Source organism: Anomaloglossus baeobatrachus, chromosome 6 (genome assembly GCF_048569485.1).
Source record: "Anomaloglossus baeobatrachus isolate aAnoBae1 chromosome 6, aAnoBae1.hap1, whole genome shotgun sequence".
NCBI classification, from domain to species: domain Eukaryota; kingdom Metazoa; phylum Chordata; class Amphibia; order Anura; family Aromobatidae; genus Anomaloglossus; species Anomaloglossus baeobatrachus.
Genome location: NC_134358.1, coordinates 428,053,325 through 428,079,401, shown reverse-complemented (window position 1 = coordinate 428,079,401; position 26,077 = coordinate 428,053,325). Strand labels below are relative to the sequence as shown.

Here is a 26,077-nt window from a genome sequence, read left to right as displayed (position 1 = left end):
AGAATATCCGTGAAAGTACTGCCAGGAAACTAATGCCGTGTCCATGAGAAAAAAAAATGCTATATGTAGTTGATTATCTCAGGTCCACAAAGGAAGAGTGAAATATTCATGCAATGATTCTTTATTATAGTAACAGAGCAACCAATCCTAGATAAAACCAACATTTTGGCCTCATGACTTTTCTCAAGATCTCTAAGTAAAGTTTTCCTGGAGGAGTATGTCAGTCAGGCTGAAACAGCCTACAGTTAAAAAGCTGAAGAGATAGCTTATCCGGACAAAGTCACAAGGATCTTGAGAAAGGCTGCAAGGCCAAAACGTTGGTCTTATCTAAAGGTACCGTCACACATAACGAGATCGCTAGCGAGATTGCAGCTGAGTCACGGTTTCCGTGACGCAGTAGCGATCCCGTTAGCGATCTCGTTATGTGTGACACCTACCAGCGATCAGGCCCCTGCTGTGAGATCTCTAGTCGTTGCAGAATGGTCCAGGCCATTTTCTTCAAAGGCGATGTCCTGCTGGGCAGGACACATCGCTGTGTTTGACACTGTGTGACAGGGTCCCAGTGACTGCTGAGATCGTTATACAGGTCGCTACTGCGACCTGTATTGTTCCTGCATCGCTGGTAAGATCCGACTGTGTGACATCTCACCTGCGACCTCCCAGCGACTTACCTGCGATCCCTATCAGGGCGTTTTTGGGATCGCAGGTAAGTCGTTGTGTGTGACTGGGCCTTAAGATTGGTTGCTCTGTTTCTTTAATAAGGGTACCGTCACACTTTAGCGACGCAGCAGCGATCCCACCAGCGATCTGACCTGGTCAGGATCGCTGCTGCATCGCTACATGTTCGCTGGTGAGCTGTCAAACAGGCAAATCTCACCAGCAACCAGTGACCAGCCCCCAGCCAGCAGCGACGTGCAAGCGACGCTGCGCTTGCACGGAGCCGGCGTCTGGAAGCTGCGGACACTGGTAACTAAGGTAAACATTGGGTATGGTTACCCGATGTTCACCTTAGTTACCAGCGCACACCGCTTAGCTTAGCATGTGCAGGGAGCAGGAGCCGGCACTAGCAGCATGAGAGCTGCGGAGGCTGGTAACGAAGGTAAATATCGGGTAACCACCTTGGTTACCGATGTTTACCTTGGTTACAGCTTACCGCAGGCTGTCAGACGCCGGCTCCTGCTCCCTGCACATTCAGGATTGTTGCTCTCTCGCTGTCACACACAGCGATGTGTGCTTATCAGCGGGAGAGCAACAATAAAAAAATGAACCAGGGCTGTGTGTAACGAGCAGCGATCTCACAGCAGGGGCCAGATCGCTGCTCAGTGTCACGCACAGCGAGATCGCTAATGAGGTCACTGCTGCGTCACAAAACGTGACTCAACAGCGATCTCAGTAGAGATCTCACTGTGTGTGAAGTACCCCTAAAGAACCGTTACATGATTATTTGACTCTTCATTTGTTGACCTGAGATAATCAACTACATGTCAGTGATGTCAGTCACTCACTGGGCTATTAGTAATGTCAGTCACTTACTGGGCTCTTAGTAATGTCAGTGACTCACTGGACTGTCAGTGATGTCAGTCACCTACTGGGCTATCAGGGATATCAGTCACTTACTCATACCTCCCAACTTTTCAAGAAAGGAAAGAGGGACAAATTTTGACCACGCCCCTAGCAACGCCCCTAGCCACACCCATTTGGCAGTAAGGGTCATTCAGCAGATGTCCCGGACTGTTCATTCATATTCATAGCAATCAGAATTTTTTTATATTTCTATGTGTCACTATATGACATGTTGCTTATTTGTGCCTATAAATCCATGTTCACACGTTGCATAAATTCTGTTTCTTTTTGTTTCTGTCTGCACCAAACTACACAATAACTATCTTCTCTGTTTTTTTCCATTTTTGCTGCATTTTTTCTGCCTTTTCTCCATAATTTAATGTGTTTTTGGTTCAGATGTGAATCTGTGTTTTTAAGTGTTTTTATTGTACTGAGAAGATTTTTCCTGCATTTTTTTTTAAGCTCCACATAGAAACCTCCAGAGAAACCCCCCCCCCCGAAAACTGAAGAATTCAGCAGCGTCTTTTCATGGAATCACATCCACTTTACTTGGACAATTAAACACAGCAGAATAAATGTGCAAAAAAACAGCAGAAAAAAATGCAGCATTTACACTACATGCGAGCACGGACTAAATGTCCATGCAAAGTGGATGAGACGTCATGAAATCTCCACCCCTGGTGCATGGAAAGACACCGCTGAACGTGCGGATTTGGTGTTTCTTTATAATCTTCAGGATTCACATCAGCAACAAACATGTATCAAATAAGGCGACAATGCATAAAAAATACCGCAGACACGGAGAGGATTCAGAGAGGATTGTTATTGTGCTCGTGGCGCGGACACCTGCAGAAAAAATGCAGCATTTACGCTATGTGTGAACACAGCCTCAGTGATACATTTTTATTACATTTTTTATGGGTTTTAATAAAGAAAAATAATAAATTGCGCCATTTTTTTCCCGCCATTTACCGATCCTCATAAATAACCTGATCGCTGTGTTGTTCAGGTCATTACGATTACAGGGACACCAAATATGTCCATGTTATTTGCTGATTTGTGATGTTTATTATTTTATAAATAAGTGTAATAAAATTACATTATTCTGTTTTTTTTTTATTATTTTTAGTACTTTTATTAGAAGAAAAAAAAATCCTCTTTTCCTCTCTCTCTAGAATACAGGAGATAGACACACTGCTGTGTACAATGGAGCTGTGTCCTGTGTAATCTGCATTGTAGGTTCATTTATGTAAAATCCTCACTCTGACATCATCAATCCTAGTGGCTCAACAGCTAGAGCAGCTAGGAAAGCCAGGAGGCTGCTGGACACAAGTTTTGAACGTTGCTGGTTTGAATCCTAGGTGGTGAAGATTAAAAAAAAAAAAAATTGTATTTGTATTTTTTTCCTCATTTCTTTATAGTAGTTTTATGGGAACAAATGAATCTGACTCTTTCCTTCACCTACATTGAGATACAGTATTTATCTATCTGTCTATCCCTCTATCTATCTATCTGTCTGTCTATCTATCCCTCTATCTATCTATGATTCTATCTATCTATCTATGATTCTATCTATCATTCTATCTATCTATATATGATTCTATCTATCATTCTATCTATCGCTATCATCTATCTATCTATCTATCTATGATTCTATCTATCTATCTATGATTCTATCTATCTATCTATGATTCTATCTATCTCTCTATCTATCTATGATTCTATCAATCTATCTATCTAGGATTCTATCTATCTCTTTATCTATCTATGATTTTATCTAACTATCTATCATGTATATATCTATCTATTATCTGTCATGTATCTATATATCCCTCTATCATCCATCCATCCCACTATCATCCATCCATCCCTCCCTCTATCCCTCCATTCATCCTTCTATCATCCGTCCATCCCTCCCTCTATCCCTCCATTCATCCCTCCATTCATCCCTCCATTTATCCCTCCATTTATCCCTCTATCATCCATCCCTCTATCATCCATCCCTCTATCATCCATCCCTCTATCATCCATCCCTCTATCATCCATCCATCCCTCTATCATCCATCCATCCATCCATCCATCCATCTATCCCTCCATTCATCGATCCCTCCATCTATCTTTGCAGCTGAATAATCTGCTTCTGGTGTCTCACCTGCAGTATAGAGGTCAAAATAACAAAATCTTCCTTTGGTTTTCAATACAGGCAGTAGCTCAGTGGTAGAGCTACTGCCTGTAACAAGGAACAATGAACTCACAGTTCCACGGGTTCGAGTCCTGGCCGCCCTGAAAATCCAGAGCCGATGATAATTTAATTTAAGTTATTCACTGCACTGAGGGGAGGAGCCGGGACATCAGCTGTGAGCCGCGGGGCTACGGGACACACCTCTAAAGTCGGGGCAGTCCCGCAGAATCTGGGACGGTTGGGAGGTATTACTCACTGGATTGTCAGTGATGTCAGTCAGCTACTGGGCTATCAGGGATATCAGTCACTTACTGGATTGTCAGTGATGTCAGTCACTTACTGTGCTGTCAGTGAGGTCAGTCACTTACTGGTAGAGATGAGTGATCCTGATCGGCAAAGATCGGAAGATGTTAAAATCGTACAATGTTTGGCTGGATTGGATCGAGATCGGACATTCGAGCATGTACTGCAAAAGTTGGCGATCTTGTCAATGATCGGTAAATGATGAGATGGCAAAAATCATCATCTCACTGCCCATCAGAGTCATGTCATGTATTGACATGGCTGTGATTGGCCACTGTAAAAAGAAGGAAGCAAAAGGGCAAAAGCAGTACATACTTACCGTGTCACCGCAGCTGCAGCGCTGCTTCCGGGTCGACAATTATCACTAATACATATCACTGTTTTCCCCTTCCTCCGGCGTCTCTGGTTGGCTGCCATTGGACTATGCCCTCACCTCCTGATACAGCGTCTGTGATTGGTTGGAATCACACATGCTGTCTGTGTCTTAGACTGATGATAAATAAATAACACAATGGGCATAGAGTTCTCCCCTGTATTGATACCAGCACAGATAAAGCATACGTCTACAGGCTATTGCCACCAGCTGTGCACTTATCCTGGCTGTGTATCAAAATAAGAGGAACCGCATGTGTTTTTAAATACAAAGACAAAGTAAGTAAATAATTTTAAAAAATGACATGCGACACCCAAATTTGATACCTAGCCAGGATAAAGCCCAACAGCTGGGGATGGGTATTTTCTGGCTGGGGAGACCCATGCTTATTGGGAGGCCCCCAGCCTAAAAATAGCAGCCTGCAGCAGCTCAAGGTTGTCGCACCATTAGCTGCAACGATCCCCGGCAGTTTACTCGGCTCTTCCTGATTGCTCTAGTGCAGTGGCAATTGGGGTAATAAGGGGTTAATAACAGCCCACAGCTGCCACTAAGCCTTGCATTAGTGATGGGGAGGGTCTATGAGATCCCCCAGTTACTAATCCTATAAGTAAAAAGATTCACGCAGAGACTGAGTTGCGTGATCAGTGGTGATGTCACTCAGGTTATTTGCGTTCACAGCTGGAGGTTCTCACGGCCCTCCACCTGTGACCTCAGGGGACCTCCATAAACTCTCACTGAGTTCACAAACCCGCATCTCCTGGCAAAAAAACATTTTGTATTTTTTTTGCGAAGAGATGTAGATTTGGTGCTAACATTTTTACACCATATTCCTGCACCCAATCTACACCTTGTGGCAAAAAATAACACATCACTACTTCATGCAGTATTATCTGACATTTCAGCACCAAATTTGTACCTCCTGGAAGAAAACTGCACTGAAACGGCGTCAAAAAAAATATTTTTTGTGCATTTTTTTGCTAAGAGATGCAGATTTGGTGCTGAAATTTTTACACCAAATTCCTGCACCCTATCTGCACCTCCTGGAAAGAAAATCATATCATACCACATGCGGTAGTGATGCATTTTTTTTTGCCAGGAGAAGTAGATTGGATGCAGGAATATTGTGTAAAAATGTTACCACCAAATCTGCATCTCTTGACAAAAACACAGCTGTTTTCTACGAGGAGATTCAGGTCTGTGGCCTCAGTGACAGTTCACTAAGGTCCCCTGAAGTCAGGTTACCTTAAAGGGCCATGGGAACCTCCAGCTTTAACCGCAAATAGTCACTGCTCATCACTGCAGCTCAGCCTTAACTTCCCAGCATTCGGTCATGTTAAATAATCGCGTGCTGTGCCTTCAGTTATGTAGGATAGCTGGAATCATCGTGGGACCTCGTGTGGATTATGTTGGACCTGGGTGTTTTGGGGGTCTTAATTCAAATAAACGAGAAATGGGGGGGAGAGCCAGCACTGCTTATGAGTGGCATGCAGCAATGAAAAAGTAAAAAGTGTAATATTCACAAATTCATTCCTACTGTAACAATTCAATGAGATTTTTGGCAAATAATTGATCAATGATTTGAGCCCCCCTGCCCCGTCACGGCAAATCTCTATAAGGGGGTCCCTACACTACAGTTATAATATACAAAACGTACCATAAGGTCTCGTATAATGCGCAGGACCATATAGGAACATCACCTACCTGAGAAGTGTCAGAACCGCTCCCATGCTGCAAGGGCTGACAACTGCGAGTAGACGGGCAGTCCAGGTGCCAGCGTGTGCGACAGAACCACACACACCAGCACAATGTCAGAACTAACCCCCACAGTGTCAGACCAGCAGACATGGATGAAGGGCGGAACAGCCCCAGGCAGGTGGTGCTTAAGTAATAATGCCTATGGAACAGGAGGCGGTGGCTGTATGTGAACAGGCACCAACATAAATTTTGATGGCAACAGAAGGAATTTGCAAACCACACTGGGCGTGCACGGCACGGTGGCAGTCAACCACCTGACCAGTAAACGAGAAATGGGGGGGAGAGCCAGCACTGCTTATGAGTGGCATGCAGCAATGAAAAAGTAAAAAGTGTAATATTCACAAATTCATTCCTACTGTAACAATTCAATGAGATTTTTGGCAAATAATTGATCAATGATTTGAGCCCCCCTGCCCCGTCACGGCAAATCTCTATAAGGGGGTCCCTACACTACAGTTATAATATACAAACGTACCATAAGGTCTCGTATAATGCGCAGGACCATATAGGAACATCACCTACCTGAGAAGTGTCAGAACCGCTCCCATGCTGCAAGGGCTGACAACTGCGAGTAGATGGGCAGTCCAGGTGCCAGCGTGTGCGGCAGAACCACACACACCAGCACAATGTCAGAACTAACCCCCACAGTGTCAGACCAGCAGACATGGATGAAGGGCGGAACAGCCCCAGGCAGGTGGTGCTTAAGTAATAATGCCTTACTTATAGAGATTTGCCGTGACGGGGCAGGGGGGCTAAGATCATTGATCAATTATTTGCCAAAAATCTCATTGAATTGTTACAGTAGGAATGAATTTGTGAATATTACACTTTTTACTTTTTCATTGCTGCATGCCACTCATAAGCAGTGCTGGCTCTCCCCCCCATTTCTAATTCAAATAAAGGATTTTTCTGTGTTTGTGTTTATTTACCTTCATTTACAGATTAAAAATAAGGGGATCTCATAAAGGTCTCCCATTACTAATCCAGGGCTTAGTGGCAGCTGTTGGGTGACATTAACCCCTTATTGCCTCGATTGCCACCACACCAGGGCAATCAATAAGAGCCGGGCAAAGTTCCGGGACTGTCACATCTAATGCATGCAACAATCCTGGGCAGCTGCAGGCTACCATTTTTAGGCTGGAGGCTCCCAATAACCATTTATCTCCCTAGCCTGAAAATACCAGCCCCCAGCTGTCAGGCTTAATCATGGCTGGGTATCAAGCTTGGGGGCACCGCATGCTGTTTTTTTAAAATGATTTATTTATTAAAATAATTTAAAAAAAAGCCGCATGCATTTCTTTTGTTTTGATGCACAGCCAAGATAAGCACATGGCTGAGGAGCCTGTAGCCGAGGGATTTACCTGTGCTGGTATCAATACAAGAGGACCCTTTTCCAATTGTTTTATTTTATTTATTTATTTATCACCAACCTAAGTACATAGACAACTTGTGTGATTCCAACGAACCACAGACGTTGTCTCAGACGGTGGGTGTGTGGTCCAACAGCAGCCAATCAGATGCCAGTGGAAGGAGAAAGCAGTAAATATGCATTAGTGATAATTGTTGGTCCCCAAAAGTAGCGCTGCAGCCTCCGTGATGCAGTAACTATTTGCTGCTTTAACCCTTTTATATTTTCTTTCTTTTACAGCCACCCTATGCCATTTTAGCTCATATTACTTTTGCCTCCCATTGAATATAATGGGTTCAGCTAGGATTGATGATTAGATCAGCTAGGATTGTCAATCTTATCATGATTTCAGGCAAGATCGTGATCTCAGGCGGGATCGGCAATCCTTAACTGATGAGATCCTTGGCAGGATCACTCATCTCTACTTACTAGGCTAGCAGTGATGTCAGTCCTACTGGGCTGTCGATTATGTCAGTTTCCCCAAATTATCTTATTCCAGAAGCTGCCACAATGACTTTCCTGCCTGGGGGGTAGAGTTTAAATTTATTTTACAATTCACAATCTTAGAGCTAACATCCACAATGAGGTCCCTTATTTAACTCTGTCCCATACACTGTTGCTTGATTACACAGAGTTCACTAATTAGACTTTGCCTTACACACTTTTGCCCTGATTAAACTGTACCCCAGTCTTTGCTGCCTAGTCAATACTGGCACACTGCACAATGTCTCCTGAGTACAATGTGCCACCACCTGACCACACACCAAAGCCTTTGATTTAGCTGTTCTTCATGGATAGAAAAAAAAGCCTAAGCTTCTAATGTAAGCAATACTCACTTGCTGATGCTTCCACGCCATAACCCACCACGTAGAGAAGCTTTGTATTTTCTGGGTAAGCTCCAGAAGAATGACACAGGTGCTGTTGTACCGCCCCGCGCCTCCGGACTCGGGGTCACTTCGCTCTGAAAGGGGTGCTGGCGCTTTTGGATGGGGGGGTAGGTAGGTGCACCTCCGGAGCCGTGCTTGAGTCCGTGACGCTACCCACGGGTTGTGGTGAATGGATGGACACCACCGCTGTCGTTGACTAGGCTCCCGGGGACGGTGTCGCGCAGCTTGGTGTTGACCCCTCCGTGGGTAGGGGGTGATGGTCCCGGGGGCCCGAGGGAAGTGCTGAGGCGGGGGGATGGATGCGTGCTGGCGTATCGGTGCGGTGCGCGACCCGAGGGCACTGTTGTACTCACTATTACAGACACACTGAAGTCTCTGGTAAACCAAACAAGATGGTGGACGGTGCCTGCAGCCGGCTGCGCTTTTCTCCTTTTTCAGGTTGGTGGTTTCCGCCTTTCTCCTGCACCTCACTTTTGGTAGAAATGATGACTCCTATGCCTGAGCAACGGTAGTCTGCTCCCCAGCTTTGTGTGTGCCAGTAGAGCCCGTTTGCCCGCAGATGCTGGCCCGTGGGATCTCGATGCCTGGGCGATGGCTTTCTATCCCTATCGTTGGGCTGTTGTCTTCAGTCGAGTCTTGGGTGGGAAAGGACCTAAAGTCCAGACCCCAATCAGTGAATTCGACTTGGTCCAGTGGTTTCTGGGCCTCGTACTGGGTCTGAGTACCCCTCCTGGTGCTCCGGTTTCCAATCGGTTCCCCGGTTCGGTACCGCTGGGCCACTACCCGGTCCCGGTCCCTTACGGTTCCACTGGCTGTAGTCCCAGCTCCTGCAGGCAGCCACCACCGTCTGCCTCCTTGCCACGGTACCAGGGCTACGACCCCGTCACCGGTCAGTGTTGTCGCTGCAGACCTGACGCCTCAGGCCTGCTGCACTTGAACTTGACTCCACTCCACTCAACTTCCAACTCTCAACTTCAAACTCCAACTTCAAACTACTGTTTGTTTCCTGTCTCAGGCTCTCTGGACTCCTAGGTGGGTGTGGCCAACTGCTTGGCTCCGCCCCCTCTGGTGTGACCATTGCACACTGAGAGAGGTGACAAGGGTTTTGTAGGTTGTCTGCTGTCACCTTATTAGGGCGGGGTGTTTGTGTAAGGGACTACCTGTGACTACCTAGCTAGTCCAGGGCGTCACATTGTGATGGCATCAGTTTGCTTATTTTTCACTGTATGCACACCTTAAAAATACAGATACAATTTAAAGCGGTTGTCCATTACTTGGACATCCCCTTATCATTCCCCATGTGCGCCCCCCTAAAAATAAAAAAGCCTATACTCATCTCCGGTATCAGTGCGGTTCCAGCAGGGCTGGAACATGTGTTTCCGGGGCTCACATGACATTGTTATGCCACATGGGCCCCAGGTCCAATCACCAGTTTCTGTCTCCCTGCCTTTGAATGGTTATTTAATTCAACAGGACGTGAGCGCTGTGGCTGGCTGTTCACTTTTGTTTGACTGCTCCTGTGTCCGAAGGCTAAGAGACTCACACATCAACTAAACTGTTTTGCAGTTCCCTGCACAGTGCGTGGCTGGAAGTTTCACTCTGAAGAAATAAACTTTGTTATTGGAAAATACAGGGGTCCCCAAGGTCATACTCCCATTAATATTAAAAGGAATATGTAACCACGTTTTTGTTTTATAATCTGAGGGCAGCATGAGGTAGGAGCTGAAAGACTGATTTCAGGAATATTACACTTATTAGGCTGTGTGCTGTTATTTCAATACAGTGAGTGGATTATCAGCTGGAGATTTACACTGCTATGTGCCAAACATCCTTGTTCAACCAAGCCCCCAGCACTGATTAGCAGCTTACTGTCACTATACAATGTACACAGAAAGCTACTAATCAGTGGTCTGAGCAGGGTTAGCTTACTGAGCTCTGCCAAATGCTATATCTAACACTATACATGTGTCACAACTGCTGCACTCAATAGTAAACTAAGTGATACATCATTGGAATCAGGGTCTCTTTTCCTATATTATGATGGTCTCAGATGAAGTAGCAAGAACCTGCTGATAGATACTCTGTAAAGTTATACTCACGTCTTCCACAGCTTCTAATCACTGCCATGATATCAGGATGTATTGAAAGAGCGGTGATGAAAGATTCTATAGTAACTTAAGTGCTGCCTCCTGATGATGTCCTGTTTTAGGAGGAGTGCCAGACACTGCGGGAGATGAATGTAGCCCCAGCCGCCTGATGACACTTTGAAATTCCTCTCGGTCACAGGATGCAAAGTACGATAGCAGGCCAGGGAGAAGTATAGGGTATTTTGTAATAAAGCTAACTACAAAAGTTCTTAGGGTATAAAAGTACATATTTAAAAGGGACATTTTAGGTACCGGATCACAATCCTAAATACACTTGGTGGTTACAGGTTGCACGTGTTGGCACAATACACATATACAGAACTACTTCTACCAATCCAATGACTTCACTGGACTGAAGCAAAAGCCACAGTCCTTTCATTCTCCCTTTATCCACTTTTTGCTAACTCCCTTTTGAGCTGCACCTTATCCCACAGCTGATGTCTCACATAGTCACCCATGGTCTTGGTTTCCCACAGGATTGAAGTCAAATACAAGTCATGCTGCCTTGTATAGTACCTCTCAGGGCTGACATCTCACATAGCCCAGGCAGTCTTTAAGACACTTTTTCTCTTCCGTAACCACCTCTACTTTCCTAATGAAGCTTTGGCTTTACAATTTAGTACTGTTTTCGCATTTGTGGACCTCTCAACCTTTGACTCAACTCTAGAACAACCAGAACAACCACTGTGCAGTTTCCAAAAAGGCACACCGATTCCAGCTTCCAATCCACACTTATATCTCTGGATAAATAAGCCTAAAGGTACCGTCACACATCACGAGATCGCTAGCGAGATCACAGCTGAGTCACGGTTTCCGTGACGCAGTAGCGATCCCGTTAGCGATCTTGTTATGTGTGACATCTACCAGCGATCAGGCCCTTGCTGTGAGATCTCTAGTCGTTGCAGAATGGTCCAGGACATTTTCTTCAAAGGCGATGTCCTGCTCGGCAGGACGCATCGCTGTGTTTGACTCTGTGTGACAGGGTCACAGTGACTGCTGAGATCGTTATACAGGTCGCTACTGCGACCTGTATTGTTCCTGCATCGCTGGTAAGATCTGACTGTGTGACATCTCACCTGCGACCTCCCAGCGACTTACCTGCGATCCCTATCAGGTCACATCGTTTTCGGGATCGCTGGTAAGTCGTTGTGAGTGACTGGGCCTTTAGCCTACTACTTCCACATACAAACATATATGGGATCTGACTGTACTCACTTCTCTGGCACCAGCTGCTGCGGAGCTTATAACAGCTGAGCAGAGGGACTGCTGGGTGCCGGACCCTCATCAATTTGATATTGAAGATCTTTCCCATGGATAGGCCATTAATATGTTGAGACCAGATAACCCCTTTAATTATGAATGCAGTTTGAATTGTAAAATCTAGTGACAGATCCACTTTAACAAGTTTGGTCATTATACTGTAATACTGAAACTTGACATTTCCCTGTTTGCCCCTTGTTATATAACTGCTTGAAACCTTTGGGAAAACATGCATGAGGTATGTTTAGTTCAGGTGTGAAGTAGCTTTTAGTGTAGTGCAACTGGTGTGCAATCTAATAGTTTACTTTGTGAGTTATATGGCACCAGTCAGCCACTTTACAGGATTTGTTAAGCTTTCCTTTCTTGCTTAGGCTTTCAGGCATAAGTACTGATCAAGAGGTATATACAAGTAGACTTACTATTCGATCTGAGCTCTTTTTACATAAGACTGTAATAAAGAGAAACCCATGTCAAAAAGCTCTTCTGTGGATAACTTTACCATGTTACCTTATGCTATTTTTGAACAAATTGTATATTTTCAACATTGTTTTATTTAATGATGTTAAAAGTTGATGTGCGGGGGAAACTTAATGATGTGGAAAGAAGTTATATAGTGCGTAATGGAAAAAAAAAGAAAATACATTCGTAATCTAATATCAAAAAGCCTTTAAATGAGAACCCATGAAGGATTCAAAAATGAAGGGGATGGTGACAAATGCATAATAAAATTGTATTTTTATTTAAATCATTAAAATAACATATATTTAATAATCGTAGATAATACAAGACTGGATCAAATTCCCAAAAATATTAGCAGCGGTTTATCAGGTTATAAGGTGCTTAGTGCAATGACCAACCATATATTAATACCAATTAATTATATATAACAAAGCGCAGAGTGCAAATGTTTAAGCAATAATTAGTTATATATAACTAAGATATACATAAAAGGTATACCAAATAATGCCTAATAAATATAAAATGATATAATGTATAAATCAATTAGGGATTAGTGTACCTTAAAGGTGGTCAAAGAAGTCCTGTGTACCTGATAAACCGCTGTTAATATTTTTGGGAATTTGATCCAGTCTTGTATTTTCTATGATTATTAAATATGTTATTTTAATGATTTAAATAAAAATACAATTTTATAATGAATTTGTCACCATCCCCTTCATTTTTGAATCCTTCGTGGGTTCTCATTTAAAGGCTTTTTGATATTTATGAATATTTAATGGTGATATTATACGCAATATTTTGATTATTTATTTCATAATCTAAGCAAAACAAAATTAACAGTCATATCAGACAACATACTGTACACTGAACACCCGAACTGCAGCAAAGACTATGAAGAGGGGGATTCATTAAACACTACACCAGAAAACACATAGTTACACAAAAGTTATATATTTAATATTTTTATTCCAACTTTGTTACGTGTCAAAAAGTAGATGGAATTTGCTGGAAGGGGGTAGAGCCTACTGCAGCCCAACAGTGTTACTATATTTTATGCGCGACATTGGTGAAATTACAAATCTATCTCAATCTATCTAAAAATGGTGTGAAATTAAGGGGCACATAGTTGACAAGTTTAGCTGTTGCAGTAATACCTAAATATTTAAATTCTGTTACCATCTTAATATTTATCCAGGAGAGAGGTTTTTTATCCAGCCTATCACTCCAAATAGGCGATCTTGTAGTTTAAAAATTTAAAAACTTTTATTTCAAAAAGGATAAAAAGCCATCTTACGTCTGTCTGACAGACAAAAAGTATTCTTTTAGATGTATATCTCAGACAACGCGTCTGACGTATTAAACGTCTTCATCATAGTCAGACCATGAAATAAAAGTTAATTTTTAAACTACAAGACCGTCTATTGGAGTGATATGCTAGATAAAGAAACCCTTTCCTGGATATTGACCTCTGAGTGTGCTACCCCCCTTATCCATGCTAGTCCTCCGCAGTCTGCAGCCATTTGATTAAACGTTGGATTGGGGTAAGCTGGTTTTTGGTTTTCCTTTTTGCATCTTAATATTTGTATGAATTAAATACTGCATGTCTACACATTGGTCCACAGGCATGAGTAACGATTTGCTCTAGTTTATAAAGAGACCCGACCATTTGCCAAATTCTTGAAGGTTAGCCATAACCCATCTGATATGATAGAGGAAAATCATCCCCTACAAACAGAAGCATGTCATCCGCATACAGCAAAATGCGTTCTCCCAGGTCGCCCACCCTAAATCCCCTCACCGCTTCGGAGGCCCTAATAATACACACCAAGGTTTCAATAGTGAGGATAAAAAGAAGGGTGGCCAGAGGGCAAGCAACCCTGTCTTGTGCCCCTCCCCAGTGCCAAATGTCACGCTCCCCGGCTCCCGTGCCACGCTCCCTGGCTCCTGTGCCATGCTCCCCGGCTCCTGTGCCACACTCCCCGCCTCCCGTGCCGCGCTCCCCGGCTCCCGTGCCGCGCTCCCCGACTCCCGTGCCATTCTCCCCAGTTCCCGTGCCATGCTCCCTGGTCCTCCGCTCCACAGCCTCCTTGCTCCCTCTCCCTCACCTGTGCCCTCCAGGCATCCTGGTCCCCGCTCCCGCACCCTTCCGCGACACTGAGCCTTCTGCCGGGCACTCCTGCCTCTTGTGCACCACTTCCTGCCCTGGCTTCTGGCACCCGGGCCTCGCGCATGCGCGTTAGGGCGCGCGCGCGGTCATAGACCCTCTCTTAAAGGGCCAGCGTCCACTGACAGGATATTGAACACACAGGTACAGGGTATACAGGGGTTTCTAAGTGGACGGGGCCTGTTCTTTGTGTTTAGTAAGCTAGGAGTCAGGTCCCCCTGTGCCTTGTCCAGTACTGACTTATCTGTCTCGTAGAGCCGCTCCTGCCTCGGCAACCAGTCCTGATGGTTCCAGAACTCCGGACGGTGACTGTCCGCCATCTCTTCAGTCCCTACCGTCTCCGATCCCTGGATCCGTGTGGTGACCGACCCCCTCGCTCAGCTGGTTCCGGATTCTGCCTGACATCATCCCGGCCTCCGAACCTGAGCCTCGCCACCCGGACTACCTTCAGAGACTCTGTGGTCCCAAGGACTTCTTCACTCCGGTCCTCTGAAAGGACTGTCCTGCTACCCGTAGTGCTCCAGCTACCGGGTACCCTGCCCTCGGTGGGGTGCTCAGTCCAGTGGATCCACCTCCTGGGCCTACCCGTCCTCCTGGTCCTTACACCATGAACAGGCCATGGATCCCGCCGAAGCACTAGCGTCCCAGCTGGCTGGATTGCAGCAGGAACTCGGACGACAACGTGAGACCCAATCCCGCATGCTTGCCTTCATGACCTCAGTGAACACCCGCCTGAATATGCTGCAAGCGACAGCCACGTCCCTGGCATCACAGTCCACGTCCACAGCTCCCGTGGGAGCTTCCTCGGAAGCATCTAAACTCCGCTTGGCCTCTCCGCCCCGGTATGCCGGAGATCCTAAGACCTGCAGAGGATTCTTGAATCAGTGCTCTCTCCACTTTAAGCTGCTTCCGCATCTTTTTGCCTCCGACCAAGCCAAGGTGGCGTTTGTGATTTCCCATCTAGAGGGTGAGGCACTGGCCTGGATGAACCCCTTGTGGGAGAAGGAGGACCCTGTGACCACTAACATCCAGGAAGTCCTACAGGCTTTTCGAACCACCTTTGACAAATCCGGACGTGCCGCCGCGTCCGCCTCATCACTCCTCAGGCTACGCCAGGGGACCTTGACGGTGGGTCAATATGCCATCCGCTTCCACACCTTGGCCTCAGAATTAGGGTGGAACAATGAGGCCCTAACTGCCGCCTTCTGGGAAGGACTCTCCGGTCGTATTAAGGACGAACTGGCTGGCCACGATGTTCCTTCCACCCTGGATGCCCTGAACACTCTAGCCACCCGCGTGGACCTCCGCTTTCAGGAACGATCCAAAGAGGTGTCCCACGAGAGACGTCCGATACGGCACTCCTCTCCTCCGCAGAAGCCCACCGTTCCTCAGTCGGTGTCATCTGGCGTCTCTGCCCACGAGCCCATGCAGATTGACCATCTGAGGCAGTCCGAGCAACGCCGAGCAGAACAGCTCGCCAAGGGCCTCTACTTCTACTGTGGAAAGGGCACACACCTGCTATGTTCCTGTCTAGAGAGGCCGGGAAACTCCAAAGCCTAGGGTTGGTAGGAGAGGCCACCCTAGATACTGGGACTCTCTCAGACCCGGTTACATGGACTGTTCAGGTGACAACGGGAGAGACGCAGTTCACGGCAGAAGAGTACCTCGATTCCAGGGCAGCAGGCAATTTCATCCAGCAGGCTACCAGGTGCCTGTTATTCCACTAGACAAACCACTCGTGATTGCCTCTGTAGATGGGAGACCCCTCTCTGACACCATCTTGTGGATCACCAAGCCTGTAGAACTGCATAATGGTGCCCTGCACACCGAGAAAATCACTTTCTACGTCCTCCCGCGCATGTCTCATTAGATCCTGCTGGGACTCCCCTGGTTACGGATACACGAACCGTTGGTCAGCTGGTGTGCTGGCGAAATTACCCGATGGGGCCCCTATTGCCACGAGAACTGCCTGAAGTCCATACAGCCCATCCGATGACTTCCGGTCCCGGAGTCCCTACCAGGACTGCCTTCGGCCTATTGGTCCTTCGCGGACGTTTTTGATAAAAAGGAGTCAGAGGTACTGCCGCCACATCGTCCCTACGACTGTGCCATCGACCTACTGGCGGGAACCACACCTCCTCGAGGACGGATATATCCCTTGTCCCCTGCTGAAACAAGGGCCATGTCTGCCTACATCACTGAGAACCTGGCAAGGGGATTCATTCGGAGATCCTCCTCTCCTGCTGGAGCAGGCTTCTTCTTCGTTAAGAAGAAAGAGGGCGACCTTCGCCCCTGCATTGACTACCGGGGATTGAACCAAATCACCGTAAAGAATAAATACCCCCTGCCGCTCATCACCGAATTGTTTGATCGGCTCAGAGGAGCCCGTGTGTTCACCAAGTTGGATCTTCGTGGTGCCTACAACCTGGTCCGCATCCGCTCTGGGGACAAATGGAAGACCGCATTCAACACTCGTGATGGGCACTACGAGTATTGTGTGATGCCCTTCGGCCTGTGTAACGCACCGGCAGTCTTCCAAGAACTAGTGAACGACGTTTTCCGGGACCTTCTCTACGTCTGTGTGGTGGTATATCTGGATGACATCCTGGTCTTCTCCCCGGACCTACAGACCCAAAGAGAGAACGTGCAGCTGGTACTACAAAGGCTTAGAGAGAATCGCCTGTACGACAAGTACGAGAAGTGTGTCTTCGAACAGTCGTCTCTTCCCTTCCTGGGTTACGTAATCTCCGACACCGCCCTGCAGATGGACCCAGAGAAGGTCTCTTCCATCCTCAACTGGCCCCCTCCTTCCGGACTGAAGGCGATTCAACGTTTCCTTGGCTTTGTGAACTATTACCGTCAGTTCATCCCTCACTTCTCTGCTCTGACTGCGCCTCTCTCTGCCTTGACCAAGAAGGGGGCTAACCCGAAGGACTGGTCACCTGCAGCCGATGCTGGGTTCGGCTCCCTGAAGCGGGCGTTTGCTTCCTCTCCTGTGCTCCATCGTCCAGAGTTAAATCGACAGTTCACCTTGGAGGTGGATGCCTCCTCCTCAGGGGCCGGGGCAGTGCTCATGCAGAAGTCCTCCACCGGGAAGATGGTCACTTGCGGATTCTTCTCCAAGAGCTTCTCGGTGCCTGAACGCAACTACACCATCGGTGATCGAGAGCTATTAGCAGTCAAGCTGGCTCTGGAGGAATGGCGCTACCTCCTGGAGGGAGCAGTGTACCCCGTGATCATTTACACTGACCACAAGAACCTGGAGTACCTGCGGTCTGCTCAATGACAACCCACGACAAGCCAGGTGGTCCTTGTTTTTTGCCAGGCTCGATTTTCAACTCCATTTTCAGCCCGCGGATAAGAACGTGCGGGCAGATGCCTTGTCCAGGTCTTTCGTGCCCATGGAGCAGGAGGAGGAGACATCCCAGCTCATCATCTGCCCCAGTAAAGTCGTCCTGGTGGCTCCTGTCATGCTGGCTCAGATACCCCCTGGGAAGACCTATGTCTCTGAAACCGACAGACAGAAAGTCTTGCACTGGGGCCATGCCTCGAAAATAGCCGGCCATGCTGGTCAGAAGAGAACATGGAGTACGATTGTCCGGCACTATTGGTGGTCATCCCTTTGCACGGACGTCGCGTCTTTTGTCTCAGCCTGCTCACCCTTTGCCCAGAACAAGACGCCCAAACACCTGCCATATGGTCGTCTTCTGCCGCTGCCAATTCCCTCCGTTCCGTGGCAACACATTGCAATGGACTTTATTACGGACTTGCCCTCGTCCTCCGGACACACGGTCATATGGGTCGTGGTGGATCGTTTCTCCAAGATGGCTCATTTCGTCCCCATGGCTGGACTGCCCTCTGCCCAGGAGCTCGCTGACTCCTACATACAGCACATCTTCCGGTTGCATGGCTTTCCCGCACACATTGTGTCCGACAGAGGAACTCAGTTTACCTCGCGCTTCTGGAGGGCTCTCTGCAAACATCTGGGAGTGGCTCTGGACTTTTCTTCGGCCTACCACCCTCAGTCGAATGGCCAAGTGGAACGAGTCAATCAGATCCTGACCTCCTTCCTGCGCCACTATGTTAACATCCATCACGACGATTGGTCCACGCTCCTTCCTTGGGCTGAATTCTCCCATAACCATCACGTCAGTGAGTCCACCTCCAGCTCTCCCTTCCATGTCATTTACGGACTTCAGCCTTCCGTCCCATTACCTGAATCCTCTACCTCGGATGTTCCTGCTGCTGATACCGTAGTCCGTGATTTCTCAACAATTTGGAACTCTGTCAAGACGTCCTTTGGACGCGCTTCCCTGCGGATGAAGACACACGCGGACAAGAGGCATCTGGATCCTCCGTGTTTCTCTTCAGGTGATCTGGTCTGGCTTGCTTCCAAATATGTCCAATTGAAGCTACCGTCGTACAAGCTGGGTCCTCGCTACATCGGGCCGTTAAAAGTAATCGGCAAGATCAATCAGGTCTCCTACAAGCTGCAGCTGCCGGCCACGATGAGGATACCCAACTCCTTCCACGTCTCCCTACTCAAGCCGGTTGTCCTTGGTCCCTTCTCCGCTGATGCCAGTTCTGCTCCTCCTCCTATTGCTGACGATGACATCTATGCGGTAAGGGATATCGTAGCCATGAAGACCATGCGGGGCCGGCAGTTCTTCCTGGTGGACTGGGCTGGGTATGGTCCCGAGGATAGGTCCTGGGAACCCCGGGAGAATGTGGGTACCCGCTTTGTACGTGCCTTCCTGTCCCGGTTGTGGGGAGGGGGGCATGGGGGAGGGGGTACTGTCACGCTCCCTGGCTCCCGTGCCACGCTCCCCGGCTCCCGTGCCACGCTCCCCTGCTCCCGTGCCACACTCCCCGGCTCCCTGGCTCCCGTGCCACGCTCCCCGGCTCCTGTGCCACGCTCCCCAGTTCCCGTGCCATGCTCCCCGGTCCTCCGCTCCACAGCCTCCTTGCTCCCTCTCCCTCACCAGCATCCTCCAGGCGTCCTGGTCCCCGCTCCCGGCACCCTTCCTCAACACTGAGACTTCTGCCGGGCACTCCTGCCTCTTGTGCACCGCTTCCTGCCCTGGCTTCTGGCACCAGGGCCTCGCGCATGCGCGTTAGGGCGCGCGCGCGGTCATTGACCCTCTCTTAAAGGGCCAGCATCCACTGACAGGATATTGAACACACAGGTACAGGGTATAAAGGGGTTTCTTTTTTTTAAGTGGACTGGGCCTGTTCTTCGTGTTTAGTAAGCTAGGAGTCAGGTCCCCCTGTGCCTTGTCCAGTACTGGCTTATCTGTCTCGTAGAGCCGCTCCTGCCTCGCCAACCGGTCCTGACAGTTCCAGAACTCCGGACGGTGACTGTCCGCCATCTCTTCAGTCCCTACCGTCTCTGATCCCTGGATCCGTGTGGTGTCCAACCCCCTCGCTCAGCTGATTCCGGATTCTGCCTGACATCATCCCGGCCTCCGAACTTGAGCCTCGCCACCCGGACTACCTTCAGAGACTCTGTGGTCCCAGGGACTTCTTCACTCCGGTCCTCTGAAAGAACTGTCCTGCTACCCGTAGTGCTCCAGCTACTGGGTACCCTGCCCTCAGTGGGATGCTCAGTCCAGTGGATCCACCTCCTGGGCCTACCCGTTCTCCTGGTCCTTACACCACCCCATCTCATAGTTCTCTATTGATCCTGATCCTAGCTGATGGACCATTATAGAGTAGAACGTAAGGCCAAACCCCATGTTTCTCGTATTTTTCCAAAGGTAGCTCCATTCAACCTTGTTGAAGGTCTTGGCGACAGCAAGCGATAACACAGCTCAGGCCCCCGTCTCAGTAGAACTTAACTTCATATTTAGGAATAGACATCGCAGATTGATGGCAGTAGATTTCCCTGTCATGAACCCCTCTGATCCTCATGAATGAGCTCGGCAATAACGTTAGCCAATCTGGCTGAAAGAATTATGGCGAGAAGTTTAACATCCATCTAGAGTAGAGAAATAGACCTATAAGAATTGGGTCAGAGGGGATGTTTAACCTGCTTAAGTATGACCACTATGGTAGCCTCCAGTATGGATGAAGAGAAAAGCACCATGTCAATTGCAGATTGAAAGACTTTTAACAGCAGAGGCAATAAGACACTACTGAGGCGTTTGTAAAATTCACCAGGGATTTTATTTGACCCCGGGGCCTTCTCATTTTGGGAAGTCTGAAAGCGCAGACACCAGCTGCTCAATTGTCAGGGACCTATACAGCTGCTCAATCTCCTATTTAGAAAGTTTGGGAAGTTTTATCCTAGACAGATTTGTATCCATTTCCCCCACACAAGTCAGAGCTCTAGAAGTAAAAAGTCCAGAATAATCATTTTTAAACTCCGCTAAGATGTCCTTATTATCTGTAATAAGTACCCCTTTTGCATTATTTAAATTCAATATATGGGCCAATCCCTCCTGTGCCTAATAATGGTAGCTAGTTAGTGCCTCGTATTCTCTCCCGCCTCAAAAAACTTCTGCTTATAGAAAAAATGTCTAAATTCAGCTTGACAGTGGTGTAATTTGAGCAGAAAGGTGCTCTCATTTCTAAGTTAAGGTTTTAGACTGTACGAAAGATGAGTCAAATGGTGCACCTTACTCTAATGGACTTTTGATCAAGACTAGTGTATAAAATGCCAGTTTTAATAACTTTCTCCCTGTCAGTATGTTTATACAGTATTAATAACCCAAAAAGCCCAAAAGCTCCAAACCTTTAATAGAACAATAGCACAAAAACTGTGTGCGAAGAGCTTCATGGAAGGGTTTTGATTAGAGATGAGTGGACCCGTTGACGCTTGGTTTGTCAGACTTTAGATAAACTTCTGTTCTGTACCCAGACTTGACTCAAACTTCATTGGAAGTCACGGATTGGGCAGTTCAGCTCTCCGCCCACATCCAGTCAACCATAAACTTCTGGGGAGGGCAGAGTTTTTTCTTTTTTGTACAAACTACATCTGATAACGCTGTTGTTACCCCGAATGCAAGGCTTTCAGACACTGCAAGCGTCTCGCACTGCGCCGAGCACCGAGCGTACCCAAGCACAGCAATGCTAGATCAAGAGGTTAGCATACGAACTCCGAACTCGACCACTGATATTTTTGTAAAGTCCATGTTTGGTACGAACATCAAACTTTACCGTTCTGGTTCACTCATCTCTAGTTTTGATAGCCAAGCAACTTCATGTCTTAAATCACCAAGCAAAATACTATTGGACTGTTTAAAACGTATTGGATCAATTAAAACATATTCTGTGAAGTGACGAATTGTGCTTGTCTATTTGGCAGTCTGATGGACAAGTCTCGCTTTGAAGAATGCAAGGTTACTTGCCAGACAGTATTATACCACCTGTAAAATTTCTTGGAGGAGAGATAATACTATATGTTTATTTTCAGTGGTTTGCTTAGTCCTTTTCTTTCCAGTGAAGGGAATCTTAATGCTTCAGCATACTGACACATTTTGAACAATTATATGCTTCCTATTTTGTGGCAACGGTTTGGGAAAGCCTACTGAAAAGCAGCGATATATTTCACATTTTGTCTTCCAACTAATGTCTCTCAGTTTGCCTCCTCTTCTCATATTGGCTTTCTGTTCCTGCTGCTTCAAGATGACAGCCTCAGTGGCATGGGAGGAGTTCAGTGTCTAAACTATGCCTTCCCTGGGATGTTGAATAAGAAAGGCAAAGGAGGCGTAGTATAGACTTAGCAATGCACTTCTCGACTCCCAATGCCACTGTAGCTGCCATATTGGAAGCAGGAGGAAATTAATCCTGATCTGAGCAGAGGAGGCAATGAGAGGCAAACAGAATACACCAGGTAAGGTTGACTAACTATGAGAAATATTTAGACACTTTTCAGTTCCAGGGTGGAGGGTGTCTTTAAACTAATAAGATAATAATAAGACAATGGGAAAATTCACACATGCCTTGCCTGAGCATTGTCCAAAGTAAATAGCAGATTGCACTACATTTATTCTAATTGTCAGATAAATCAACCCCTCATTCAAAGTCAATACATCCATAAAAACAGTATGCACCCGAACACAAAACGGATTCAACTTGGATGTAAGATTGGAAAATTTTCCACTTGTGTTTTATGCCATTTTTATATCGTTCAGCTGAAAACAGCCTCACTTTTCGTTGTTCCATGATTCCACATAACTATTGATAATGAGCAAACCATCGTGTAGTAATTCATTTTCCATAAACCTCCTACAGGTGTATCTCACAGCTGGCACTGTGTATGGGCTGGAAGGTCAACTTGAGGAAATAGAAGACTCTGCACGCAAAATTAACAGTGTGACTACAGAGATAGAACTTGCGGATCTTGAAGATCAAGTTGCAACAGCAGCAGCTCAGGTTCATCATGCTGAGCGTCAGGTACTTTATCTGAACTGCAGACATATATGTTAGAACATCTTACATTTTACATATTAGGACTTTGTGCACATCTGCATTGGAGCATTGGTTGGCATTTGTTATGCTCAAGAGGCGATTGACCCAGTTAAGTCTCAGATTGGACCAGGAATAGCGCAATCACAGATACACTTGGTGCAAGCTCCCACTGTTAGGCAGTATTTAAGGGCCGGGATAATGTTCACATGCTCCTGATATAGGGAATGAGGCTTTGGCAGAGCCATTCACAGACTGCTGTCGCAGATTAGCTGGCGTATGGTGATGCAGGTGATATCAGTCAGGTAACAGGAGTATGTCCATCAACACAGTACAAAATCAGAAAAACTAAAGGGAAAACCAGTGCCATAGCCATGAATGAAGAACCAGAAATAACTATCAAACAATGCCAAGAAGCAACCTGAAGCTTTACCCGAGAACATTCATCATGCCATTGAATAAAAAGCATTGGGCTGGGGGGTAGGAGCAGGGTAAAAATAGACAGCCCAATGCTATAGATGAAGCTCAGGTGCTGCATCCCTCCTAGTTATGTCCAGGGAGCCACTCCATGCTCACCTGTACATCTGGGTGCACACATTCACACCATTGGCTTACAACAGGCAAGACAGCATCCTACATTGCCTGAGAATCAGGAGACACAGCGCCCCTAGAGCAGATGGGTAATTCTGGCAACCGGAGGAGGACGATTGCGACCACAGCAGGTATTCCTAAGACCCGCAACACACATCCGTTTAATTTGTACGTGTGCGGTACATATTTGCACGAGACACGTACACACGGAGACCCATGTTATTCAATGGTAGATGGCACACACACGTAAAATCACACGGAACGTGTGTCCGTGTGATAAGTACGTGTGTGCGCTTTTCTGCACGGACGACATGTCCGTTTTTGGCCGGCAGCACGCAGGCACGGACCCGCTAAAGTCTCTGGGTCCGTGTCTGCACGGACCGCACACGGAGTATGTCCGTGTTCAGCACGTTTCGTGCGTGTGCGTTTTTACACTAGCGATCTTATTTTTATTTTTTTTTAAACTAAATTCAGTATACTTACCTTTTTTTCTGCTGTTCTCAGTCCTACTTACATTGGCGCTCATTTTTTTTCTTCCCCCGGCTCATACCGCTCCCCGATCACCAGCGTGGCGAGGAACAGCTGTGCAGAGAATACACGGCAACAATTACTTTGAATATACCGCGGCCGCTCATTAATCAATCAATCTCGTATTCCCTGTTTTCCCCGCCCACCGGCGCCTATGATTGGTTGCAGTCAGACACGCCCCCCCCCCACGCTGAGTGACAGCTGTCTTACTGCACCCAATCACAGCAGCTGGTGGGCGTGTCTATACTGTGCAGTAAAATAAATAAATAAATAATTAAAAAAAACGGCGTGTGGTCCCCCCCAATTTTAATACCAGCCAGGGTAAAGTCACACGGCTGAAGGCTGGTATTCTCAGGATAGGGAGCCCCACGTTATGGGGAGCCCCCCAGCCTAACAATATCAGTCAGCAGCCACCCAGAATTGCTGCATACATTATATGCGACAGTTCTGGGACTGTACCCGGCTCTTCCCGATTTGCCCTGGTGCATTTGCATTCAAGGTAATAAGGAGTTATTGGCAGCCCATAGCTGCCAATAAGTCCTAGATTAATCATGTCAGGCGTCTCCCCGAGATACCTTCCATGATTAATCTGTAAATTACAGTAAATAAACACACACACCCGAATAATCCTTTATTAGAAAAAAAAACACTAACAAATTGCCTTGTTCACCAATTTTATAAGCCCGAAAAAGCCCTCCATGTCCGGCGTAATCCTGGATGGTCCAGCGACGCTTCCAGCTCTGCTGCATGAAGGTGTCATGATTGACTCCTGGCTCAGCTGGAGCTGAGCCTTTTTTTTAGTTTCACTTCTGATGCAGGTCACGTTAGGGGTTAATCCTTTCTGCCTCGTTCTGGAGGTCAAGCTGCTTTATTAGGGCACTGTTTCTCTTGGACTTCGCCAGTGATACTTCTGGCTCTGCTGTGTTCTGCTCTTGAGTGACCTGTTGTCTGCCCTGCCCCCTCCTGACCTCCGTGTTCACCTGACCTGTTAACCTCCTCTGTTGTCTGTTTCCATCAGTGTCTCTCCCGCTGTCTCCCTGTTCGTTCCTTATCTGTTTACCTTAATTCTGTCTTGTCTTCCCACTCCCCCTCGCTTCTAGGCTCTGATTTCCCGGCTACTGACTATTTGCTTCCCTCTGACTACGTTTAGACTTTGCCCTTGTGTACTTACAAGACCTCATGTTGTGACACAGCTTTCTAACGATTCTACTGCCATCTGGTGGGCTTGACTAGTATTACCTCTGCTAGGGAATTCCCTGCTCATACGTTTCCTCCACTTTTACGCCTCCTAGTGGTTTACCAGCTAACGACCTTCTCAGATAGTTTCAGGAATCCTCTCAGTCCCACATTACTGCGCTGTACTGCTATTGTACATCTTAGAGTACAGCGTGACATTAGGTGACCGGAGCTGCAGAAGACACCGCCGCTCCTGTCAGCTCCACGCAGCTAATGAAGGGAATAGCGCGATCAGCTGTATTCAGCGTTGGCCGCGAGTAACCTTAGTGACAGCTCAGCTGATCGCGCTTATTTCCTTTATTTGCTGCGTTGAGCTGACAGGAGCGGCGGTGTCTTCTGCAGCTCCGGTCACCTTCATGCAGCAGAGCTGGAAGCGATGCTTGACCATCCTGGATTACGCCGGACATAGAGGGCTTTTTCGGGCTTATAAAATTGGTGAACAAGGCAATTTGTTAGTGTTTTTTTTCTAATAAAGGATTGTTCGGGTGTGTGTGTTTATTTACTGTAATTTACAGATTAATCATGGAAGGTATCTCGGGGAGATGCCTGACATGATTAATCTAGGACTTATTGGCAGCTATGGGCTGCCAATAACTCCTTATTACCCCGAATGCAAATGCACCAGGGCAAATCGGGAAGAGCTGGGTACAGTCCCAGAACTGTCGCATATAATGTATGCGGCAATTCTGGGCGGCTGCTGACTGATATTGTTAGGCTGGGGGGCTCCCCATAATGTGGGGCTCCCCATCCTGGGAATACTAGCCTTCAGCCGTGTGACTTTACCCTGGCTGGTATTAAAATTGGGGGGGACC

The 26,077-nt window shown here is 47.1% G+C and overlaps 1 protein-coding gene across 3 annotated transcripts in view; it reads left to right on the top strand.

Annotated features, from left to right (window-relative positions):
* Positions 1–26,077, top strand: part of MYRIP (myosin VIIA and Rab interacting protein) — an 812,272-nt gene that overhangs the window by 762,848 nt on the left and 23,347 nt on the right. For all 3 annotated transcript variants that reach the window (XM_075315190.1, XM_075315188.1, XM_075315189.1), the window contains exon 13: positions 22,737–22,898. In XM_075315190.1, the coding sequence (XP_075171305.1) occupies positions 22,737–22,898 (162 nt within the window). The remainder of the gene's footprint in view (positions 1–22,736; positions 22,899–26,077) is intronic.